This window comes from Phaethon aethereus (assembly GCF_964289735.1).
Source record: "Phaethon aethereus genome assembly, chromosome: 4".
Classification (NCBI taxonomy): domain Eukaryota; kingdom Metazoa; phylum Chordata; class Aves; order Phaethontiformes; family Phaethontidae; genus Phaethon; species Phaethon aethereus.
The window spans coordinates 9,591,522-9,613,196 of NC_138578.1; the positions used below are offsets into that span (position 1 = coordinate 9,591,522).

General features: G+C 41.0%; 1 protein-coding gene across 2 annotated transcripts in view; it reads left to right on the forward strand.

Annotated features, from left to right (window-relative positions):
• Positions 1-251: 251 nt before the first annotated feature.
• JADE1 (jade family PHD finger 1) overlaps positions 252-21,675 on the forward strand; it is a gene marked incomplete at both ends in the record, with an annotated part of 33,254 nt that continues 11,830 nt past the window's right edge. Inside the window, 4 exons of one of the 2 annotated variants that reach the window (XM_081998951.1) lie at positions 252-324; positions 11,503-11,585; positions 15,141-15,298; positions 18,783-18,970. In XM_081998951.1, coding sequence (XP_081855077.1) covers positions 273-324; positions 11,503-11,585; positions 15,141-15,298; positions 18,783-18,970 — 481 coding nt within the window. The remainder of the gene's footprint in view (positions 325-11,502; positions 11,586-15,140; positions 15,299-18,782; positions 18,971-21,675) is intronic. The other variant, XM_081998950.1, reaches the window with a different exon arrangement.

Consider the following 21,675-nt stretch of genomic DNA (forward strand, 5'->3'; position numbering starts at 1 on the left):
ATGTGCGCTTGTTTTGGGGTGAAAGTGTTGGTGGAGTTGTCACTGATACTCTCCAATTTTGTTCACCTGCTTGTATGATGACTGACTAATTAAGCATCCTTGAGATATTCACTGCTCATATTTCAGATGCTGTTTAAAGTTGTTTGTTTTCCTTTGTGTGCTGTAAATCCTCGAATGCCATCAGAAACACAACTTGATGACTGTGTATTACTATCTTGGGTCAAGTGCTGTCTCATTGCTTTGCAGGCTGCCTGCTGTTTCCCGTGGAGATCATGAAACGACGTCGGCTTCCTAGCAGCAGTGAGGATTCTGACGACAATGGCAGTAAGTGCTCCTTTGTTGTAGAGTGCAGTAGGTTATGAGTTTGAAAACATGTTTTAATGCAGCAGTTTATGTGACAGAGGTATTTTTGCATATTGTTTGGACTGCTAGAAATGTGTATTATAAGGATCTAGTTTTGAATTCAGTCATTCTGAGCATCGGTGGACAGATTTAGGATTCCCCCCCCCCGCCCCCGTATTGACTCTATAGTGTTAGTTACTAAGATAGAACAAGGAAAAAGTCCGTTGTCTTCTTTAAAATCTTTGCAAGCAGCTTAATTTATCATTACAAAGACAGAACTTGCATGGAGACATCTGCTAACATTGTTCATGGCTTAGTATTTAATAGAATTTTGCATTAGGATTTTAAATGTGCTTCAGTGTTCTCATACTCTCTTATGCAATGGAAAAGTACATTGCTTCAAACTTAAGTAGAAAAGATTGATGGTGCGTAAAAGTTGTTCCTTACTTTGTTTGAAGATCATCTTATTTGAGGAATAACTTCCAAGAATTTGAATTCAGTAAAACAGTAATTTGGATATAGAATGTATTTATTTATTTTTTTAACTGTTTCTGTACTAACATAACTAACACTAAGCTCTGTATGGTGTATATATCTCTCTTGTGTTTGGATTCCAGGGATTGATAATCTTTCATTTAAGCAGGGGGAAAAAAAAAAAAAAAGAGAGGGGGGGAGAGATAAAATGGCAGTTTGGGAAATGTGCCAAGGTGTTTTATTTGCCCAAGCAAGCATGTTGATTGTACTTGACAATAGCGCAGCTTAGCCAGTTGTCAGAGAGATTTTCCTGGTTCTAATTTGATCTATCTGGGTGCCCATCTTCAAATCGAGACTCTTTTGTGAGACTTCACTCTGAAATGTAACAGAAAATGATCAGGGAGGTTTCCCAGGTGCTTTTGAAAGCTTTACTCTGAGAACATAGCTCAGTGCTGCGCTGTGGCCCTGCATAGGTGACTACTTCACCTGCACAGATGTGAAGGTGTGTCCATGCTGCACAGGAGTCCGCTCAGGTATGGCCCAGTCTGCACCTTAAAAGAACCTTAGGCAAACTACTGCTGAAATGAAGGAGTGGTAACAGGATTGGAGGAGGTGAGAACTAGCAAGCTGATTAGGAGTTAGTACAAATAAGAATTGAGTAAAATCTATTCAAGAGGTGTAGGATTTGGGTTGTTTTTGGAGAACTACCTGCAGTTGGGGGATTTTTGAAGAAATAAATCTCAAATCAGACCTTTTTTTTTTCTTGGTTAGAAGTTTACTTGGGGTTGTAAAAATTGAAGTCGAGGTATTTCCTCAAAGGTGATGTGTACTTCCCTAAAACAAAGATGCATTTTTTACTTGTAAAATAGACAAGTAGCAGCAAATGTGATGTCTTTCATTAGAATTTTGCTTAACCCTTTTTCCATTCCCTAGCAGCTTTATATAATGGTGTTTCATTTTGATAATAGTGTTTATCTTCACTCTCTTATCTGTTTGCCTTTTTTTACTATTTGATCCCTTTATGTGCCTTGTGTTATAGGCTTTACCAAATAAAATATGAAGCAGATAAATGTTGGAATTGAAGTTCTGAAATAAATACAGTTGAGTGTTCTGTTGCTGATTATAATGCTTGTTTGTAATGTCATTTGATATATAACTATCTGGAATAGAGCTGTTGACTTATTGAATTATGTTTTCCAAAAAACTGTATTTTCATCTGTTCCATAGATCAAGATCTAAGAAAATGAGTTGGGGAAAGAAAAACAAACCCTTGCCCTATTATGATCTCTCTCCTTTAAAGCCTAATTAATATGAATAACTATTTGTTGAATGAATTGCATGGCAAAAGGCAGTGAAATTTTAAAAGTATTTTCAAGTATTGTTTGAAATATATACCACTTCCCTTTCACTACCCTTTTTTTTTTTTTTTTCTTGACTTGATTATGGTTTTTTCCCCTTGTCCTTCTGGGCAAATTCAGACACAGATTCCTACATACTCATTCTATTACTATACACATGCTCAAAAAGATCAAGGGTTAATAATCAGAAGCTGAGATAACATTTAATGTAGGGTCAGCATCTCCATGGCTTTTTGTCATTCACACTTCCCTGAGAACAGTGTCTGATGCTCAGCCCCTTTCTCTCCACTTTTCCTGTTACAGGAGATACCAGTAGTTCCTTGCAACTATGTTTGAATGTCAAGGGTCTCCCCTTACAGGTTTCACCTTCATTTAACCTTTTCTTTAGTAGAATTACTGATTATTCTCACTGTGTTCATTTCTGTATTATTACTTTGTCAGTAGTATCGCTGGTTCACTGTACTGATAGTAGTGTTAGAATGGTAAGCAAATTTTGTTGCCTGAAAAAATAAAAGGTAAACATTTCTGTGACTTCCTGGGCTCCGTGTTGAAGGCTTCAAGTTTTTCACTGGCTATTTTTCCTTCTCAGAGTTTCCAGAAGCAGGAAACAATTAAATAGACTATTCTGAGCACTTCAAACAGCCGTCTTCTAATTGAAAAGTTGACATTTTAATCAACACTTAGTTGGAATCCTGTTGCCAAGCATCTGCTTCCCTTCAGTCAGTGGCACCTCTTGACCCTCCAGTGCGCTTCTTGCATTCCCATCATACTGAGCTTGATAGTCCTTCAGCTTAAAGCTCAGCACTGCTCTCCCTCATCTCACAAGGTGAGGGCTGGGCCTCCAACTGTTGGGTTTCTTCAGTTCTGAAGCTGAGTTTTCATCCTGTGCCTTAGTAGGCTGTGTCATCAGGTGTTTCAGATTCATCATGAGTGTTACTGGATAAATGTTCTAATTTGGAGTAATCCAAATGATGGTGCTTGTCTGGGGTAGACTCTGGTGTGTAGACTAGTGCCACCTGGAAAATATTTTGGCGTGGAGAAATACATACTTCATTTTATTGAACTCAGTAACCTGAATATTTGTAAGGTAATAATAATAATGATGCTACTAATAATGGAATTTATCTAAAAAAATAAATGAACATACAAAGCTTGTTTTCCATTAGATCACTGAATTGAATCAGTTTCCTTGGTAGTCACAAGGTGATAGGAGAACAAACCTCATACCACAGCCACTAAAAATGCATTATACCGAAGATACAAGTATACCTGTAGTTCTTCACAGGCAGAAAAAGGTGCTCTCCTTTTGTGAGATGGAAGAAGGGAGAATTGTTTTCATTTAGGGGTGAAATACAGAACAGAAGAACACTTAACAACATGACTGCAGTCCCAGAGTACATACATGTGTTTACTGACTTACGTAAGATGTTTTAGTGTGGGTGGTTATATACTATTTGTAGTGTTTTAAAGCCTTGTAGCTTAAAGACAGAACCTTTGCTTTTCTCATCACTTCTCTCTTGCCCTCTGACTTGATTCTTTCCCAAAAGCTAAGTGCAGACTTCAAGCCCCCAGAAGTGTTTATGTCTTTCAGCCCAACTACTGAAAATCATTGAGCTGTGTCCCCTTAAAAGCAGAGTTCTAAATTCTCATTTAGACATGAGGCCAAAATAGCATATTTGAAGCACTGAGCAAGAGGTGCCAGTGAAAGTTGTGCACAGCAGTTCTTCAGTTAGTCCCTGGGTATCTGAGTGTGTTGTCAGAGGTTTTGTCTTCTGAAATTATAGGTCACCTGTGAACATTTTGTCTCTGGAAATACAATTGAATGAAAAATGGCTGGAGGCATAGTTCTGGATTTTGACCTTTTTGTCTGAATACAGAGGAATGGTATTGGGAGAGGCTTGCAGAAGGGCTTGAGATCATTGGCACCTCAAAGTAATCCTTTTTTTGTCACTTGGCAGCTTGCTAGTTTCTGTCCCTTTCCAGATAATGTATTACAGCAACTCTAAAAGACGTTAATATTAGCCAGGGCCATCATAAAAGCCTTGTGATGTACATGCCATCTTCTTCAAAACCTGTATTAAGTAAATTAGTAATGTTTACCTCAAACTCAATTACATCCTTGTTATCTGCATGGCTGGCTAGGGCTTTGACAGTTTTTAAGCAATTTTTGTTAGTTGTATTTCAGCTTGCTCCTCCATTGCAGAAACTCCTTACAATTCCGGGTTTTACTCTAATTAAAAGTTACTGAAGCCATTTTCTCTTTCCCACTCAGTGTTTGACCTGACTTTTCAGCCTCGTTGGTCTGTAAATCTGCAAAGGTGGTTTGTGCTGAATATTCCATGTGCTTTGTTTCCTGGTGAGATAAAGTTGTGCAGTGGAGCAGTTTCCATTTATAACTTCAGGGCATTCCTCTTGCACACATTGCTTGGACGTGTGGACAGATTGTGTTTTGAGACAAGATCTGAAGCTCAGGCAGTTGTATTGGAGCTTGGGTGACATCCAGGTCCTCCTTTATGTCAAAGAGAGTTTGGTTGCTGTTTTCCATGAGCAAGGAATTCAGAGCATTATTTTCTTCACACTTTACTTGCTCCCACAATGCCTCTTCATTTATTCTTGGAGGGGTCATCAATTCATCATACTCCTACATGCAGAGTGTCTGAGAGAAGCACTGAAGACAGTTGCAGCTGAAAAATACTTCTAAGATTTACGGGGTTTCACATCAGTTCTGAGAAATGGAAGATTTAATACTTATGGATTATGGAATACGGTTCTGTCATTTAGATGGACCCTTATTCTATCATTGCTAAACAAATGTTATTTTAAAGTTAAACATATTTTGCTAATATCTACTGCTCTGACTGAATGATGGGGATCTTAGGTTTAGAAAGGGCTTTTCATCCCAGTGGAATCCCGTTGTGTTTGAGATGGATCCCAGAGTGCCTTCACAAAGGTTGCTGAGTACATAACCTTAGGTGTGTACGTCATTTACCACAGAATAGCAGCCGCTGCTGGCGTGAAATGTGGCAATTGCTTAGCAGTGCGTGCAATGCTGTGCAGCATTTTATGAAAAGAAAGGTGAAGAACTTTCATCGGTTTTCAGTTGAACTGGCTGGTAGGTGAGGGATGGTGATTAAACAACAGAAGGTTACATAGTTACGGTGTTAGAATTCGGAAAAAGCAGCAAGTTTAGTGGTCACTACTATGCTTTTGAAAATGGGTTGTGGCATTTGGAGTGATGACAAATGGTCAGAACTAGCATCTTACCTGAAGGTTAGGCTCAGTGGGACAGGGTGACTTTTGGTGAAGTTGTTTTGGCTTTTGAGCACTCTAGAAGAGTGATTTGAAAGACCTAGCTGGGCTGATAGGATATTGTATCTGAGGAAGGGACATCACATAATCATCACCCTCATTTTTGGAGAGACGCATTTTTCTTTACAGGACTGCAAATACCGAGTGCACCTAACTCCGCTGGAATTTTAAGGCCTGACACCATCATGTTATCAACCTTGAGAGGTTCCTAAATTGACTTTGATAACCTGTATTAAGTGTGCGCTAAAACTTCGTATACTGTTAGGTAAAACATTGCTACAGTGGGAAGCCTTGAGCTGGGGAGCTATAGTGGCACTTTGGTCTTGTGATTAAAAAAATAAGATGAGGTCTAGGAATTTCTCACTGTTAGAAGAGTGACATATGCCTATGCATGGTTATGTGTGTGTTCTTTGAGATTATAAAACTCAAATGTGTGCTACTGAGGACAGGGCTCATAGAAGGGAACTTGTATTGAACTGCTGTGGCAGGGAGCTGCAAAGACTGGTCATTATGTGTGTCAGATACTGAGCAATTGTGCAATGTAGTTGTAAAGCACTGCAGAGATCATATGGATCCATGCTTTGTTCAGCTGCTGCAATTGGGTAGTTCTCAAAGGACACTAAATTTTGAGTAGGATTGGTGTTGACAAGAGATAAAAGGCTGTTGCTTTTTCTGTTTTGGACTTGAATGAGATTATTGTATAGTAATACGCTATTATATAAAGATAAGGAAGATAGATGGGCAAATCCTCCAGCAACAGAAACATGAAAAGGGGAATTTGGCTATGTGAAACGCTGTCATAGGTTGTATTTGCATACATGCTGCTTTCTCTGTGATAAGGCCTGAAGACTTCTGCAGAGACAGCTCTTTCTATACCTAACGTAATGGAAAACTGCCCTTAGAATAGTCTGCTTCTGTTTTATTTGTGCTGGAATTTGGGTCTAGACAACGTGGAGTTATGTCTCAGTGACATAAAGCCTTACTGTAGAGAGTTGTGGGCCAGGTAGTAAATGGGGAGACTGAGCATCTATGTTTTCTCTTCAGGCTGCAGATCTTTCTGACAGAGTGTTGGCAGCAGCACCTAGTTGGTCTCAGGGTGAGTGGAGGAACAGTATAGGCACCTGACAGTGCCAGTGCTAAGCAGCAGTGACAGCCAGCCATACATCCATGTCAGGGGTGTTTTGCTCTGTTGTGCTGCCTGGTGTAATGGTGTAGTGGGGAGTGTATTTACGGCGGGAGAAATGCTTTCAGACACCCAGTGATCTGAGGCTGTGAAATGTTCAGAGGCTGTAGCAGCAGGTAGTTCTCCAGGGACACAGCTGGGTGCCTTGCAGGTGGCTTTACAACAGCCTTGTGCATGATATGTAATAGCTGAGCCTTTTCTGCTCATGCCGAGTAGTGTATTAGTTGTGGGGTAGAATTCCCCGAGGGCTTGAATTGCTTTACTGGTCCTGAGGAATTTTCTGTTTTGATGGGCATTTTTGGAATGAAAACATATTCTTGACAGATCTTTAATAAATTGATACAGTTAGAATTGATTATGTTCTTCCTTTTGGGAAGTGTGTTTTCCTCAGAAATACGGAAAAAGAATTCACACTCCTTGATTGCTTTCTTTTATTATCAGAAGGTGTATGTGTTATACGCACCCTATAGTGGTATTATCAAAACACTGTATTTACACTGTAAGGCGTATATAATAGCCTAGGGGAACAGAAGGCTTTCCTACTCGAAAAGTAGAAGGCAACCCTTAGAAGTAGCCTTTCCAGCACCAGTAGTGTGTTAGAGCTTTGCCTCTCTTGCTGTGAATTACACCTCGTTAGTGGTTTGGGATTTCTTTTTGCTTTTTGTCTATAAGCTCATAAATGCAAAGGGAAAACTGAGACCTAGTAAGAGTATGATCCTCCTCCCATTGTTCTCAGTGATGAAAACCTTTTAAAACTTACAAGCACCTAAGCCACCTGAAAGGATCATAACTAGAAAAGAAGCAGAATGGTCTTGGTGTATCTCCTGGAGTGATGCTAGCTAGGCTACTATGTTCATCCTTCATTTGCACAGTCATGTAACAGGACAGGCACTTAATGAGACGCCTTTTATCTCTGATGATGTCTAATGATGATAGTGATGCATGTTTTGGATGCATTTGTTTACCTTTGTGCTTTGGAGTTGTGTATTTTTCATATTCACTGTTATTCACATGGCTTTTGGTATTATGGGCTCTCTTAACATCTCATTAATTTTCCATCTGATGTAGAACTCATTTCTCCCATGAAGTTACCTTACAAAAGTTCTACATCTTCCAAATCCCAGTGATTCAGACTTCCCTTATGGGTTTTTTGTTATTTAACCAAAACTGGCTTTAACTCTGTCTTGATCTTTAGTTGTTTTTCTAGCCTTGGTGAACCTAATCCAGTTTGGGACTAAGGCTAGTGTTCAGAAAACCGTTGATGAATATAATAATTTTAGATACTTAATGCAAGAGACTTATGGCAAGAGGATAATTTTGGTGAAAAGTGTCTCGAATCTTCTAAAATAACTCAGCTTCATGTGATTCTGTAATACAGAAGGGCTGTCTTGAAGCCTGGGTTTGTTTTGACCACAGTACATTGTTCCTTCCATATAATCCAGGAATGGTTCTTACTTCATGTATTTAGATGTAAAAATCAGATCGTTAATCACTGAAGTAGCTGTAATTATCTGTGAACTTCTTCTTTCAGTGAGGTCCCTCTTCTGAATTAGGTATGAAAATATGGAAAGGATGCTTAAAAGACAAATAACATCCTTCATTTTGCTCCTGCACTTTTATTGGTATCCTCAGAGTAGGTGGATTGCTTGTTAATGAAAGCAGCTTTGGGTAATTCAGTGACCTGGTCTTGGCATTGTTGAAGGCAGTGATATTTTGCCATTAATGTTAATGGAAGCAGAGTTGAAACTCTGATTTGAGATCTCAAAAGTAGTTAAATTTTATACTGTTATGGGCTGGTTATTTTACTGTCATTTGACTGGCTCCTTCAATTTGTTGCACTTTTGCGTCTAAGTGGTGGTGATTGTTTGAATCGGTGAATGCATGCCTTATATTTGGATCTTGTTTATTCAGTGAGTAAATGTTTTCCCTGTGGAAGTGAAGCCCTTGCCAAAGGTCATCTGTTAGTTACAGTTACAGATCTTAGTAGGTAGTAAAACAGTCCCATGAGAAATTCTTCCACCTTTTTCTCCTAGCATCATGTACAGTCCGTTTACACTGCTCAGAAAAATACAACAGTCTCTTCAGTAACTTGCTAAAAACATTGTGTGTTTTCACTGTGCATTCACCAATTTTATGTGCAAGGGTACAGCTATTACAGAACTGTGTAAGAAACTATTTCTTCCCTTATTCATTGTAGGAAGTTGGCATGGAAAAAATACTCATTATAAAATATCCTGAGGAAGGCTGGCTGCATTTGAGTTGTCCCTTATGCATGGAAATTTTATGTAGTGTGCTTTCGTATAGCGCTGTAAAAAAGTAAATTAAAATGAAGATTCTGTAGTTTTGGTGCTAAGAGTTGATCTTTCTTGTTGCATGGAATAGTTAATTAATCCAGTGGCCTAACGCTTGTGTACATGGACTGTGTCTAAAATTGAAGCACACGTTTAAGACACTGTTTTGATGTGTAGCATCTGCAGATGACACAGTAAAGAAGTGGAGATGGAAGATATCGTAGGGATTATTTTACCCCTCACCTTTGTAGCTTCTCTGTGGCATGAGAGAGACCTGGAAATCCATCTTTTAATACCCTCATTTAGGGGGAAAAAAAAAAAAAAAAGAAGCCAATATGCTTGCTTACTTGTCTTCAGTTTATCGTAAGTTGTCATCAGAGCTGAATTAAAGCACGCGGGTAAAGATCCAGAAGTACATCTTACTGCTACTGCTCTGATTTTGCCAGATGCATGCCTCAGGTCCGCAAATGAATTGGAAATGTCAAAGTGTCTGACTTGCTGGTGCAGTGGTCAAACTAGCTTAATACCTCAGTGGCAGATAGTTGGTCAGATATTAATGTCTTGCCGATGGGAAGTATCAGAACCCACAAGAACTGGATACTAATCTGTGTGGGTATGTATTGTGGTCTGTGTCTTCTAGTAAGGCTGTTGATGAAAGAAATCACGTCTGTCTGAATGTTAAAATGTTAATATTTGTATTGTTATATTGCAGGAAAAAATTTGCTTTTCTGTTGTGAATTTTAGCTGTATATCTGGTACTTTTTGAGTGATCTCACTTAGTCCTCTCTGACTTCTTTAGGTTGAGTTTGTGTACAGGCTGATAGGATTGTCAGAAGGAGTTTATACTGCTGCTTGTATTTTTTCTTTAGTTTTCAAGAGAACGTTTAAATGGAATGGTAGTTAAATGATCTTGGGAGTCTGGCTTTTCACACAGATTCTTAAATGGCAGTCGGTCATTGTTTCCTTTTTTTTTTTTTTCTTCTTTTTTTTCCCCTTCATAGAAATAGCAAATTATAGTTGTAAAATAGAGGGGCTTACGAAAAGTGCCCATGACTTTCAAATCACCAGCTTTTATAGTAAAACACTAACATTTGCTTAAAATAATCTTTCCTCTATTCTTACCTCAGAAGATAAGATTTTTAGCTTTTTGCGGCATACCTTGCTTCAATTTTGACCATTATGCATGTTCTGTGTAATGTCTGTTATTCATTGCCATGTTAGAGTGGTTTTTATTGGGCCAGATTGCTTAATATATTACTGACTGAAAAGAGAAGACAAAAGCATAACTATAACAAAATGGATTCTTCTGATGACTTGTTACTCAGCTATATCTTTCCAGTGAAAATCTGGAACAGTCACTTCGAAAAAAATTTTTTTTTTTTTAATAGAGAACTTACCCCATCCTATGCTATCCATTTTTGAACAGTGCTTTCTGATCCCCAAGACGTTTCTGCTGGATGATGTGAAGCAATGTTGCTCTTATGGACTGTAGCCTTACACTTTTTACTCCTAGCATCTATGTGCACAGGCAGTGAAGAAATGAGCAGTGTGGGAAGGCCTTTGCCTTGGTTCTGTTCTATTTGTCTACAGCTAACACCCAGGGTTGCAAAATCTGTGTTCATCCTTCACAGTTCGACATGCAGGTCCTAGCTTTCCTATCATATAGACATTACTACAAGTCCTTCATCTGTCCAGCCCATAAGGATTTATTGGCTTTTTGTTGTTGTTACTGCTGTGTAGTTGGCAGCGGAAAATACCTGCCGTACCTATAAATCTTACTGAATTAAAATTAGTTGATTTGCACAGGTGTAATATACTCTGGTGTCAAAGCACTATCTTGTCAATGGAGTGTAGATTCTTTCTCTTTTTCCTTTTTTTCCTGTTACAATATTTCTGAAAGTTGACAGACACTCTGTCAAAAGGTTTCAAGGCAAAAAGGTATAATTTGTTTGGAATGTGATGAATAATTATGCAGACAAAAATTGTACAACCACACTGGCGGATTTGCTCAGGAGAAGAGACGAGCTTGTTTTGCGGGCTCCGCTGTGTGTGCATGGCAGTGTGCTGCTTTTTGAGAAGGCTTGTTCTGGTAAAAATTGGGTAACCATTATAGGTATTTAGGACATCAATACATTAGCTTCAAAGAGTACATCTCAGGCTATCAGCAGACCTCCTGGTCACTTATTAATCTGCAGAAAGTGGTTTATTGATGCTCAAGGGGAAGCACATTATGAGGTAGCTTTCTTCAAATGCTGGGTGGAAGGCTGATCAGTGCAGTGCAGCCAATACATGAATGTATCAGTAGAAAATTATAAACAAAACAAAACCAGAAGAGTGATCACAGAAGTTTATGACTGAGGAACTTTTATTTTCTGGTTCATTTTGAAAGAGTCTTTTGAAGGTTTGTCATAGAAGCCTGACTCTGGCTTGCCTTACTCATACAGTCCCACTCAAGTCAATTGGCCTTCTTGGGTGTGTGGAGAGAGCAAAGGCTTTTATTGATAGATGGCAGCAATGTCTGCAAATGATCATTTCTGTATCCTAGGTCTGTCCACCTGGTCCCAGCATTCCAGATCTCGACATCGGAGGACTTCATGTTCCAGACATGAAGATCGAAAACCTTCTGAGGTATTTCTGGAATTTGATTTGCATTTTCTTACATCAATCAAATAGAAAGCTGTATACATGTTCTGGTAATGGATCCATTTCTTCTGATTTATATTTGCTTTTCTTTTTGCTACATTTTAGCTAGCACCTGCCCCCCCTCCCCCTTTTTTTTTTATTTGCCAGGAGATTAGGGAGTTGAGCTGTTGGCACAGCCGCTGCCAGCACCCATTTCAATCTGTGAATTTTGTTATAGTCTGACACCCATTCAGCATAGCTGTGGAGTCTTTCTTCTAGTATTCTAGGCATCAGGGTTTATTTGTAGCTTGATTTATGAACAGTGAAAATATACATTAGGTGCATTTATTTCATAGTTGGTATTGGCCTTGGTTATGTGATCTTTGTTAAAGTGCTTGTCAAACTAGAAATGTGCTTCCTGACAGTTCTGTCTTGCTTAGTGCTTTAAGGAAAACCTATCAAAGGAGATATAAATCTTTGAACCTTCCAGGGTGGATCAACTGTTAGTAACACATAAATGTGATCCAGTTCTTTGGAAGTATTCTTGCTGAATCTTCCTATCTTCAGGCAAATACTACACTGCGGACTTTGTCAAGGCTGCAAAGAAAGCATTAGCTCTGGGAGATTAAATTTCTTCATTTCACTTATTTGCCCAATACGTGTATTTCTGATGCATTAGTGAGTGATTGATGGATTGATGTTGAGAAAAAAACATGCTTTATTAATCTCCCCAATGACAGTGTTCCTAAGTTCCAGAGAAAAGGTTTCACAAGGAGAATCTCATTGATTGTTCAGTGTGAACTACAGCTAGGTGTTTTCCAGTCTTCTTTTTTGATTGTTGGCTGTTAAAGACTTTTTTTTTTTTTTTTTTTTTTTTTTTTTTTTTTTTTTTTGGTAATGATTGTGGAGACCCTTGGTGAATTTATTGTTGCTGGTGATAGGCTTGCTTTCCTTAGTCATCTTTTGTACATCCCTTAGAAGTAGCCCCTTAGACACAGTTTTGAGAACTACTACCTCAGGAAAGAATCTGAGATAACTATGAATCTTGCTGTTGTTTTTTGTGTGCTTCTGTTTTTTCCTCTCCCTCTCCTTGAATTTGTTGTCAGAATCTTTGCAGTTTTGTGCCGTTCTCTGCTGTTTTCTTAGCCTGGATGGACTTCTCATGTACTTCCCTTTAGCTCTGTTCCACAGTCTCCCTCCCTCCGTTTGCATTGTCTCTGCTCGCCCCAGCACACTATTCTGATGATGAGTGTGCTGGCAGAAAAGTGACACTTGCTAAACTCCCCGGGTGAAATCCTGGTCTCATTGAAGTTGGTGGCAAAATTCCCATTGACTTCAGCGTGGCCGGGGTTTCACCCTTTAGCTTTGAAGTGTTCAGTGCTTCTGAGAGCCAGCAATTCTGTAAGCTCTGCTTTGCTCCGGGCAGTCAGCTTGCATCAGAAATTAGAACAGAAAGAATGGTGTCACAGGGCCACTGGCCTGGGAAGGAGATTCGTGGCTGTCAGGTGCTCCATTAGCTTTCCTTTTGAGGGAGTTTTGTGACAAATTTATCTGAGAGCCTGAGTTACTTTGGCTCTCAGATTGAGCAAGGTTTGTGTCCCATTTTGTATTTTTAGTCTTCATTTAACATTTGATTGCTTTATTTCAAATCACCTCAAAGTGCAGAATCCTCTGGCCAGCTGTGCTTGCTTGTTTTATGCACCATGTTTACTTTGCGGCTTATTTTTAATTTCTTGATTGGAGTCTCACAGGACTTGCTGATTTGATTGTTTAAAACATTTCATTGTATTTCATTACCTGCATTCATCCTTTCCTTCATATGGTAATATTATTCTTTATTTTTTAACGTTGGCAGTTTTTCTGAACACGTCAAGACAAGTGTTAAGAAAAACGTCATGATTTTATGCTATTTTTATGACAAAACCAGAGTGGAAATGGAAACATACTGAGACAGAAGTGGAATAGTATGTGTGTGTTGGGAGGGAGGAGAGGTTTCAAGACGTGCAGTGTGGCAAGGCAAATCATTTCAGAAATATTCTCAGAAGTATAATTAACCATCAGGTTCACTGTTTCCCTAAAATACTTCCCCAAAATCGTAGGGAATCTATTGAGATTTCAGGTGTGTGAACAGTTTATGACAGAAACTGCTCTCCTGGGGAGCCGTGCCTCATTGGCACTCTGTATAGATCTGGTTCTTCCTCAGCCATAGGCAACAGTTGGCTGGAGTTAATGTAAAGCAGCCAGCAGGTCGCCATTGGTGTGGGACTGGGTAGGAGACTGGGAGGTTGTGTCACTCTGCCCTGTTAGCAGCCTCACAAGAGTATCTGGGAGCACTGCTCTGGTAACCTGGCTTTTCTTACGTAACTCTGCAACCTGGGGCTGGGTGGATGTTGACTCTGTCTACCGCAAATTGAGAAGTCGGCAGGGGAACTTTTCGTAAGACGTTACTTACCCTTTTCTTGTTCTAGTGGTGCTTATTTTCTGTCACCTGGTTGCCTTTTAATACTTTCCTTTGAACGTGGCATTGAGTAGTTCAAAATTTGTGTTTGTGGTGGTGAGGAGTGCTGAGTGCAAGTTGCTGTAGTCTACAGCAGCCTTGCCTTACAGAGAGAGCAGGGCAGGGAGAGCTGGAATATGTGTAAACAAGTTCAGGTTTGTAGTTCTGATGCCTGTGAAGCGCACCCTTTGCTGTCTGCAGTGCTGACAGGCAGTGGCAAACCAGGCCTGAAGCTGCCACAACAGTACCACAGCACGCCCGCTGCAAGAGTGAATCCCTTTTTATTTCATTCCATGGCTTGTTGAAGACAGCATCACTGCTTGTTTATGGCTGCTAACCCAAAGGTTGCCAAACATCCTACTTATTTTAGAGGTGGATGCCTTTGCAAAGGCAAAGTAAAATGACAGCTATGACGCAGAGGTGTCTGTAGCTGACCAAATAACAAGCACCTGTGCTCAGCATGGAGCTGCCACCAGAATTCCAGTTTGGGTCTTTATTTGATCTTTTGGCTTATTATTTTAAATACTTGCACAAAGAGTCATCTCCTTAGAATTTCCTCTTGCGGCTGGTCATGGTAGAGTCACGCCTTGATTTCTACCACAGGGAATTTCTAGAATGTCTTTGGATTAGTCAGAGATCCAATAATTAAAAAAACCCCAAAAAACCCACAACAAAAAAAACCCCAATAAAAAACTTCAGAGCAAAAATGAGTTGTCTTTGTGCAGCTGTTTTAAGACGCAAAGCTCCTGCAGCTTTTATTGCAGCCAAAACAGAGGTAAAAGCGGGTAGCACCTTTTTAGCACCACGTCCCCAGTGCAGGGGGAGTGCCAGGACTTGTAGTGGAGTTAGCTAGGAGTCATTCTATCACTTTTTGCACCTTCAGCCACTCTTTTCCCTCCGATGAAGGTAAACTTCTGTCCTGCAATGGGCTGGGTTAGTTCACTGTTGATATAGTGACCTTGTTACACACTGTGCTCCATGGTTACCCTGAAGCTGTGAATCATAGAGTGTAAATATCAAATGTCAGTGTCTCTATTTTTCTCTCTTGGTCACTCTCTTTGCAGGTGTTCAGAACGGACCTGATCACTGCCATGAAGTTACATGACTCCTTCCAGCTGAACCCTGATGAATACTATGTGCTGGCAGACCCGTGGAGGCAGGAGTGGGAAAAGGGAGTTCAGGTGCCAGTTAGCCCAGGGACCATCCCAGAACCAGTAGCCAGGTATAGTTTGGAGGAATGTAAACAAATACATATAACGTTTATGCTAGCAGCTTATGTCTACCTTGCCTTGGCTTCTTGAGCTTTATTCCACAGTGTCTAGCTAGAAAGGTCTTGGTTCTCAGAGGCGAAGAGCAACCTGCCTCAGCTTTTTGAATGGCTGGAGAGGTCAAGAGTCAGGCCTGTTCTGCCTGTGTGTTGAAATATGAGAATTCAGAGAATCGTTTTTGGCATTACATTGGGATGGGAGTGTGATGACAGAACCTTAAAAATAGCTTCTATTTTTAAGCCCAGACTTGACTTCACTCAGCGTCGCTGGGAGGGCCCTTGTCTGATGCTTCTTGTGCTTAGTTCCAAGCCATAGGTTCCTTTGAAGGAACAGTTAGACAAGCCAGATTTAAGGGCTAGAGGAAACACAGCATTTATTTTGGTTTCATGTTATTTTTTTTGGTTGCTTCATTTACTAACATAGGAAATTGTTTCTTGTACAACATTTCAGGTGTTTTGAGAACCATCCAGATGTGCATGTAACTAAGTACATTAATGTGAGATTTTTCAGCTCTTATCCAAGGAACCCTCATTTTCCTTACCTTGTTTATTACACTTAGATATTATTTTCTGTTTCAAATAATACAGTTGTAAGGGCAGGAAAGTGCTGCAGCCCATCTATTTATTTTATGCCTAGTTGGGATTGGAGTTGGAGGAAGTGAGAAGAACAAGGACTATTGCCATTTAATCATACTAGATCTCTTTAAGTCCAGGCTGGCCCACAAGGCGTTACCAAATGACCCACCAGTGTTGGGGGGGCCCGAACAGCCCCATCTCTAATACACAGCAAAAAAAATCTGGATGATGCTACACTGCTTCCGTTAGGTCTGCATCTGCCAGCTTTAACCTGGGAGTAGGGGGACTACAGGAATGTCTGTTAGCACGTTTTGTGTTCTGTGCAGCAACTTGCAGACCTCTGCACAGCCCCGCTAGGTCTGTACAATGAGGAACTCACCCATGCGTCAGGTAAACCCTTTCCTTCCTTCTGAAGGATTGGACCTGCAGCTCCAAGGAGAACTTGGCATTTTCCTCTCTGTCGTACAGTTTAGAACATGGGAGCATACCGTTTCCCTGCAGAGCTTGTAGCCTGCTCCACACTGACCTCACCCAGTCCCTGCCTAAATGCACACACATTGTACATGTGTGCTCACATTGTCTTCTCCTCACTGCTTTCTTTTTCAAGCACTTCCCAAGGCTGCAGGAGGGCCAGGAGACCTGTGGACTTTAGCACAGGGAGATCTCCACCCCGTATCTTTCAGGGAGGTGGTTTGGTGGCTAGATCAGATCCAGGTACTCACTTAGGAGAGTGCTTTTCTCTGCTAATGGCCAACAGACATGTTGCTGCAAATTTAGGATATTAAAGGAGATAAGGAAAGAAGGCACCCACAGTTACAGGTATCACCACAGGAGGTGCCACTCTTTTCTTAGTTGCCGAGCTATCTTGTATGGTCCTACTGGTGAGCACTTGCTGGTCAGAGTGGCTCTCTGATGCCTGGTTACTATCCTGTTTGCTCCCTCACAAAACACTTGGAGAGCCCTGCCGTGGTGGTGCTGGAGCACTGTAACTGTTCTGTGCCCAGCGTTGGGAAGGGAGGGACCTGCTCTGTAAACGGCATCAGCAGTAGTCAAATAGTGGCTGGGTAGAACAGAAGCAAAATGCAGTACAGATAACTGATGGTAATGAGGTATGTAATAGAGAATAAAAGGGTTTGCCCTTGTAGTGACTGGCCAGGGCAGCAAGAGCAGGTTCAGAGGGGTGGGGAAAGGAGCGAGTCTCTGTGGTGATTCAGTGTAAGCATGCGGTCAGGTGGAATAATTCATCTGAATGTGTTTTTTGGTACGTAGTAAGTGTTGCCTTTTTTTCCCTTCTTTCTATGACAGAAATAAAGAGATGAAGGTGGTTTGTTCTGAAGCCAAACTACCTGTGCTTACTTCTTCTGTGCCACTACGGTGGTATTTAGACAGCGTGTGCAGGGTGCTGCCCAGAGGTTATGATTTCTGCAGGGAGAGGTACTCGGGAAGGGATTTCTGGTATTGAAGATTCCTCAGATTGTTGCCTGAAATACGATAGATGAGGGGAAGGTTTAGGGCTCTGTGGGAGACTGAAATAGGTGGAGGATTTACTGAGCTCGATGTGTGCAGCTACAGCAGCAGCAGATCAGGGTCTTCTGACAGGAGGAGGAGTTAACACCTTGGACTTCTGATGGGGGCAATAAGGGTGGAGGATGTTCTGCTTGTTGTGGAGCTTAGGCTGTTCCCAGCACGTGTCTACACAGAGGGGTGCTATCTCTTCCCTTGTAGCACTCGAGCACCAAAAAATCATCAGCACTGGTGCTGCAGGAGGCAGTCATTTGGCAGTGTGGCCTGTCGTTCCTGGAAGTACCAGTTTTACATCGTGAAGTGCGTTTCATCCAAACTGGATTTCAGTGTGTGCAGTTAACTAAGAGAAGGTACAGTGTCCCCTACTGAGAGAGCTGTGCTGCAGGCTGACTGACAGAGTTATCTTGCTGTTTGAAGAAAAGTCACCAGCTTGGTGGGAGAATGACTGCTGTCCTCTGTGAATTGAGCGGTTTGCCCCCTGCTGCTGCCTTTGCAAAGTTGCGGCATTGCAGGAATCTGACCTAGAACAAGTTATGTGCTGTAGATACTTTACCATTTCCTGAACCAATGCCTGTGGTTGAACAAAATTTCAGTTGGCTTGCAGCTAAAATATGCTTTCATGCTTGGTTGTTGGCCAACTGAAGCTTCCAAAACCCGAGAGAAGGTAGTTTCAGCAGCAGCTGATTGATATTTGTGCTTGGCCCAGCATGACATTAGTGATTGTAGAAAAGGAAATGCAGACCCAGGATGTCAGAGCTTGGATCTGCTTGGGTAAGTGAAGGTGAAGATAGTGCAAATTACTGATTTTTTTTTTTGTGGAAAAGTCTTCTGAATTTCACAAGGATGGCAGTTCCGTAGCTACACACACAAAAATCAGAAGAAACATACTGTAAGAAAGAAAACTTGAAATTTATCAGAAAGTACTACTTTTTTCCTTGTATTATAGTCAGATGGATTTAAAAAAAAGTGTTAGAACAGAATTTCACATCTGTGCATATGGAAGCCATCAGTACAGTGTTCCTACTCTAGCTTTAAACAAGTGTGAATTTCAGGTAAGAGTAAGCAGAGCTCCATTCTCTATTCTTTCAATTTTATTTAAAATTCTGGTAATGAATTTGGTTTCTAGACGACTCCAATTAATTTCTTATAGTACTGGCAATCCGTTATGAAAGTGCACTGTACTGTTTCCTCTTCCTGTCTCAGTGGTGCAAGATGGTTGCTCAGATGGTTAGACAATTGCTGATGATTGTTAGTTGCTTAGAATGAGGCATTCTGAATTCTCTAGAAACAAGACTCAGCAACCCAGCATGCCTGATGTCTGCTTGTCTGTTTGTTTTAGGATTGTGTCTGAGACGAAAGCTGTCACATTTACACGTCCCAGGAAGTATATTGTTTCATCGGGTTCAGAGCCTCCGGAGCTGGGCTATGTTGACATTCGAACCTTAGCAGACAGCGTGTGTCGCTACGATCTCAATGATGTGGACGTAGCCTGGTTGCAACTTGCCAATGAAGAATTCAAAGAAATGGGTGAGCTTGTGTTTTTGTTGCCTTTTTTTTTTTTTTTTTTTTTGGTAAAGCTGGTAATCTTAAGAATAATTTCTGGGAGGGCAGCAGTGGGAAGAGATGATAGAGGTATGAAGAGGCAGAAATCGTATGAGCTGGGGTAGCCGTGGCAAATCAGACCTGATGTGATTAAGCCCTAAGACACATGCGTTCCGAACTGCTGGGTTGCATCTGATTAGACCAGGTCAGAATCTGGCCACATGGCTTTTTTTTCTTGGCTGCTTTCCATTTCACAAGGGAATTCTCACAGAGAATTTTGCCATCAAAGTGCTTGAAGAGAACATCAAATAGACCATTTCAGGTAGTTTTTCCAGTTTTTCCTTTTATTTATATATTTATTTTTCTCCGCATAACATATCCGCACCGTCTTTTTAGCCAGTGGTGTTCAGTGCGAAGAAGGTAGACAAGTAGTCTTGGGAGATGTAGAGAACCTACGCCAGCTGAACTGGCAGGGAATGAGGCAGTGAGGAATTCCTGCAGGGATTTATTGGAGGAGCCTCCCAAACCTTACTGTGACTGTGTGCTCCAGTTCCGAAGCAGGAGGAGGAGCTGTAACGAGGGGAGCAACCGTTCCCTTTTCTACAGCATGGCTTGTGTGTGGGAAGGAGCAGGGCAAGAATAGGAACATTTCTTTGGTAAGGTGTGTGCTTCAGGAGAGGATTTCACCGGGAGAAGATATACGTCGGCACAGAACTTTTACCACATTGTTTAGTTAAGGGAAAAGATGCTGTGCGAGATGGAAGAGGTTTGGACATGTTGGTGACCACTCTTGATTTTTGTTTCAGCATTGTGGCAGTTCCCTGCTTTGGGTTACAGTTTAGTCATATGAGTTTTACCTGGCTGTAGCCCATATGTGGCATGGCTGAAGACCTGATAAACCACAAACTGACCATTGATAACTCTTTAAAAGCTTCCCCTTTTAAAGCCACATATGGAAGAAACAGATGACCCAGCCTTGATCTGGTCTCTTACCCAAGCCTTTTTTCCAGATCTCAAGTCAGGCCTGCTCAGGTTTAGTGTTGGGCTTAGATGATTTCAAAACAACTCATGATTCAAGAGTTTAGGTTACCTTTCCAGTTATCATCAGTAAAACAGCAGCAGCAAGTCCCTTTAGCTTTCTTCAAAGAAAAATTAAACATATCTTTTATGATTTGTAATTGACATCTGTCTGTTCAGTGTAAATAATCCCCTCTGTCTGTCTGTGTTGCCAAAACCAGAGGAGTGGTAATGCTACCGCAGCGTTACCCTGGGGTGTGAGTAGCATTAGTGATAAAGAGCGCAAGGAGGGGGCTCTTCATCGTGCAGATTTGTACCTGTGCATGAAGCCCTGGGGTAGCCATTCTGCTACACCAACATAACCTTCAGAAGTACGTGGTGCACGTGAAACACTGAACAGCTGGAATTTGACAGATCTGATCTGCAATGATGTGTTTTGGTGTAGTTTCTTGTAGTTTGCTCGAAATCTTTATCCACTCAGTTTTGCTGTATGCGGAGGGAAGGAAATGCTCCTGTCAGTACCAGGCAGTATGTTGTGGGTCTTGAAACATCATGTACCTGGGTGCTCTGTCAGACACTGCACTCTACAGATACTATTAATGGGCATTTGAAAAGTGAAATATTTCCTGATCTGCAGTAGTAGCGCTTACTTTATGGTGTCCCTGCAGCTATGAGTTCCCTGTGTTTTCTCTGATACCTGTTGGAGTGCTTCAGGTACTGAAAATGTATATTCTGCCTTAAAAGAATGAATGTAAACATCTGAACTGAAGCTGCAGCCCCTCGATTCGTTTTTAACCGTTATACATGCACAGTCAGTGACATCTCTCTAAGGGTTTTAAAGAAAGTGATAGCAATTGTGAGGTTAGAATTTAGTTGCAAACTGCTGTAACACTTGTCATCGTCCGCTGTGCTGGTGCAATATTTCTGGGCTGCAGGGCAAAATTCACTCTCATTGGCAGGATGTTGGATGCTCCCTCATGCTACCTTCCAGCTGCTCAGTTTGGGTAGTATGGGATGCACTGATCTCTGCCGCCAGGGTTTACCTGTCAGTAAGGGAAGCTGAAGTACTTTCGTAGAGTGTTTGTCTTCTAATCTGGGGGAGCGAGAGATTTTTTTTGTTTTCTTCTTCATTTCATGGAATTTGTGGCTCAGTTATTCACAGGCAGAGCCAAAAGGAGGATTTTCTTGTTAAACACGGATCATGAGGTTGCCATCTTCTGTATGTCACAGTAAACGTTAGGTATTGGGAGTTAGACCAAAAGCGTCACTGTAGTGGTTTAAGTATATGGAAATTCTTGTGCTAAACTGACTTTGTAAGAGGAACACGATTGTTGGCAGTAGCATTGCTTTCTTGGTTTCACGGGTGTTTGGCGTGGTGTGATTTTGTGGTAAAGGCCGGTGTAGTACCAACCTGTAAGTATTGCAGCCAGTTCTTTGTCACGGCAAGTGAGAGATGGAACCTAGAGGGGGAAGCGTTGTGCTCTTTTTTGATATTTTTCTTGCTGTTTCTATGACAGATTTTTTTTTTTTCAGGTCTATAATAGTAATTTAATATAATTAACAAATTTGAATTATAGAATACTGTAATGTAATCAGCCTGTAGCTGTGGTGTTATGAGTAATTTTCTGATGGATGCTGTTTGAAAAGACCAAATCCCAGATTAGATGTTGCAT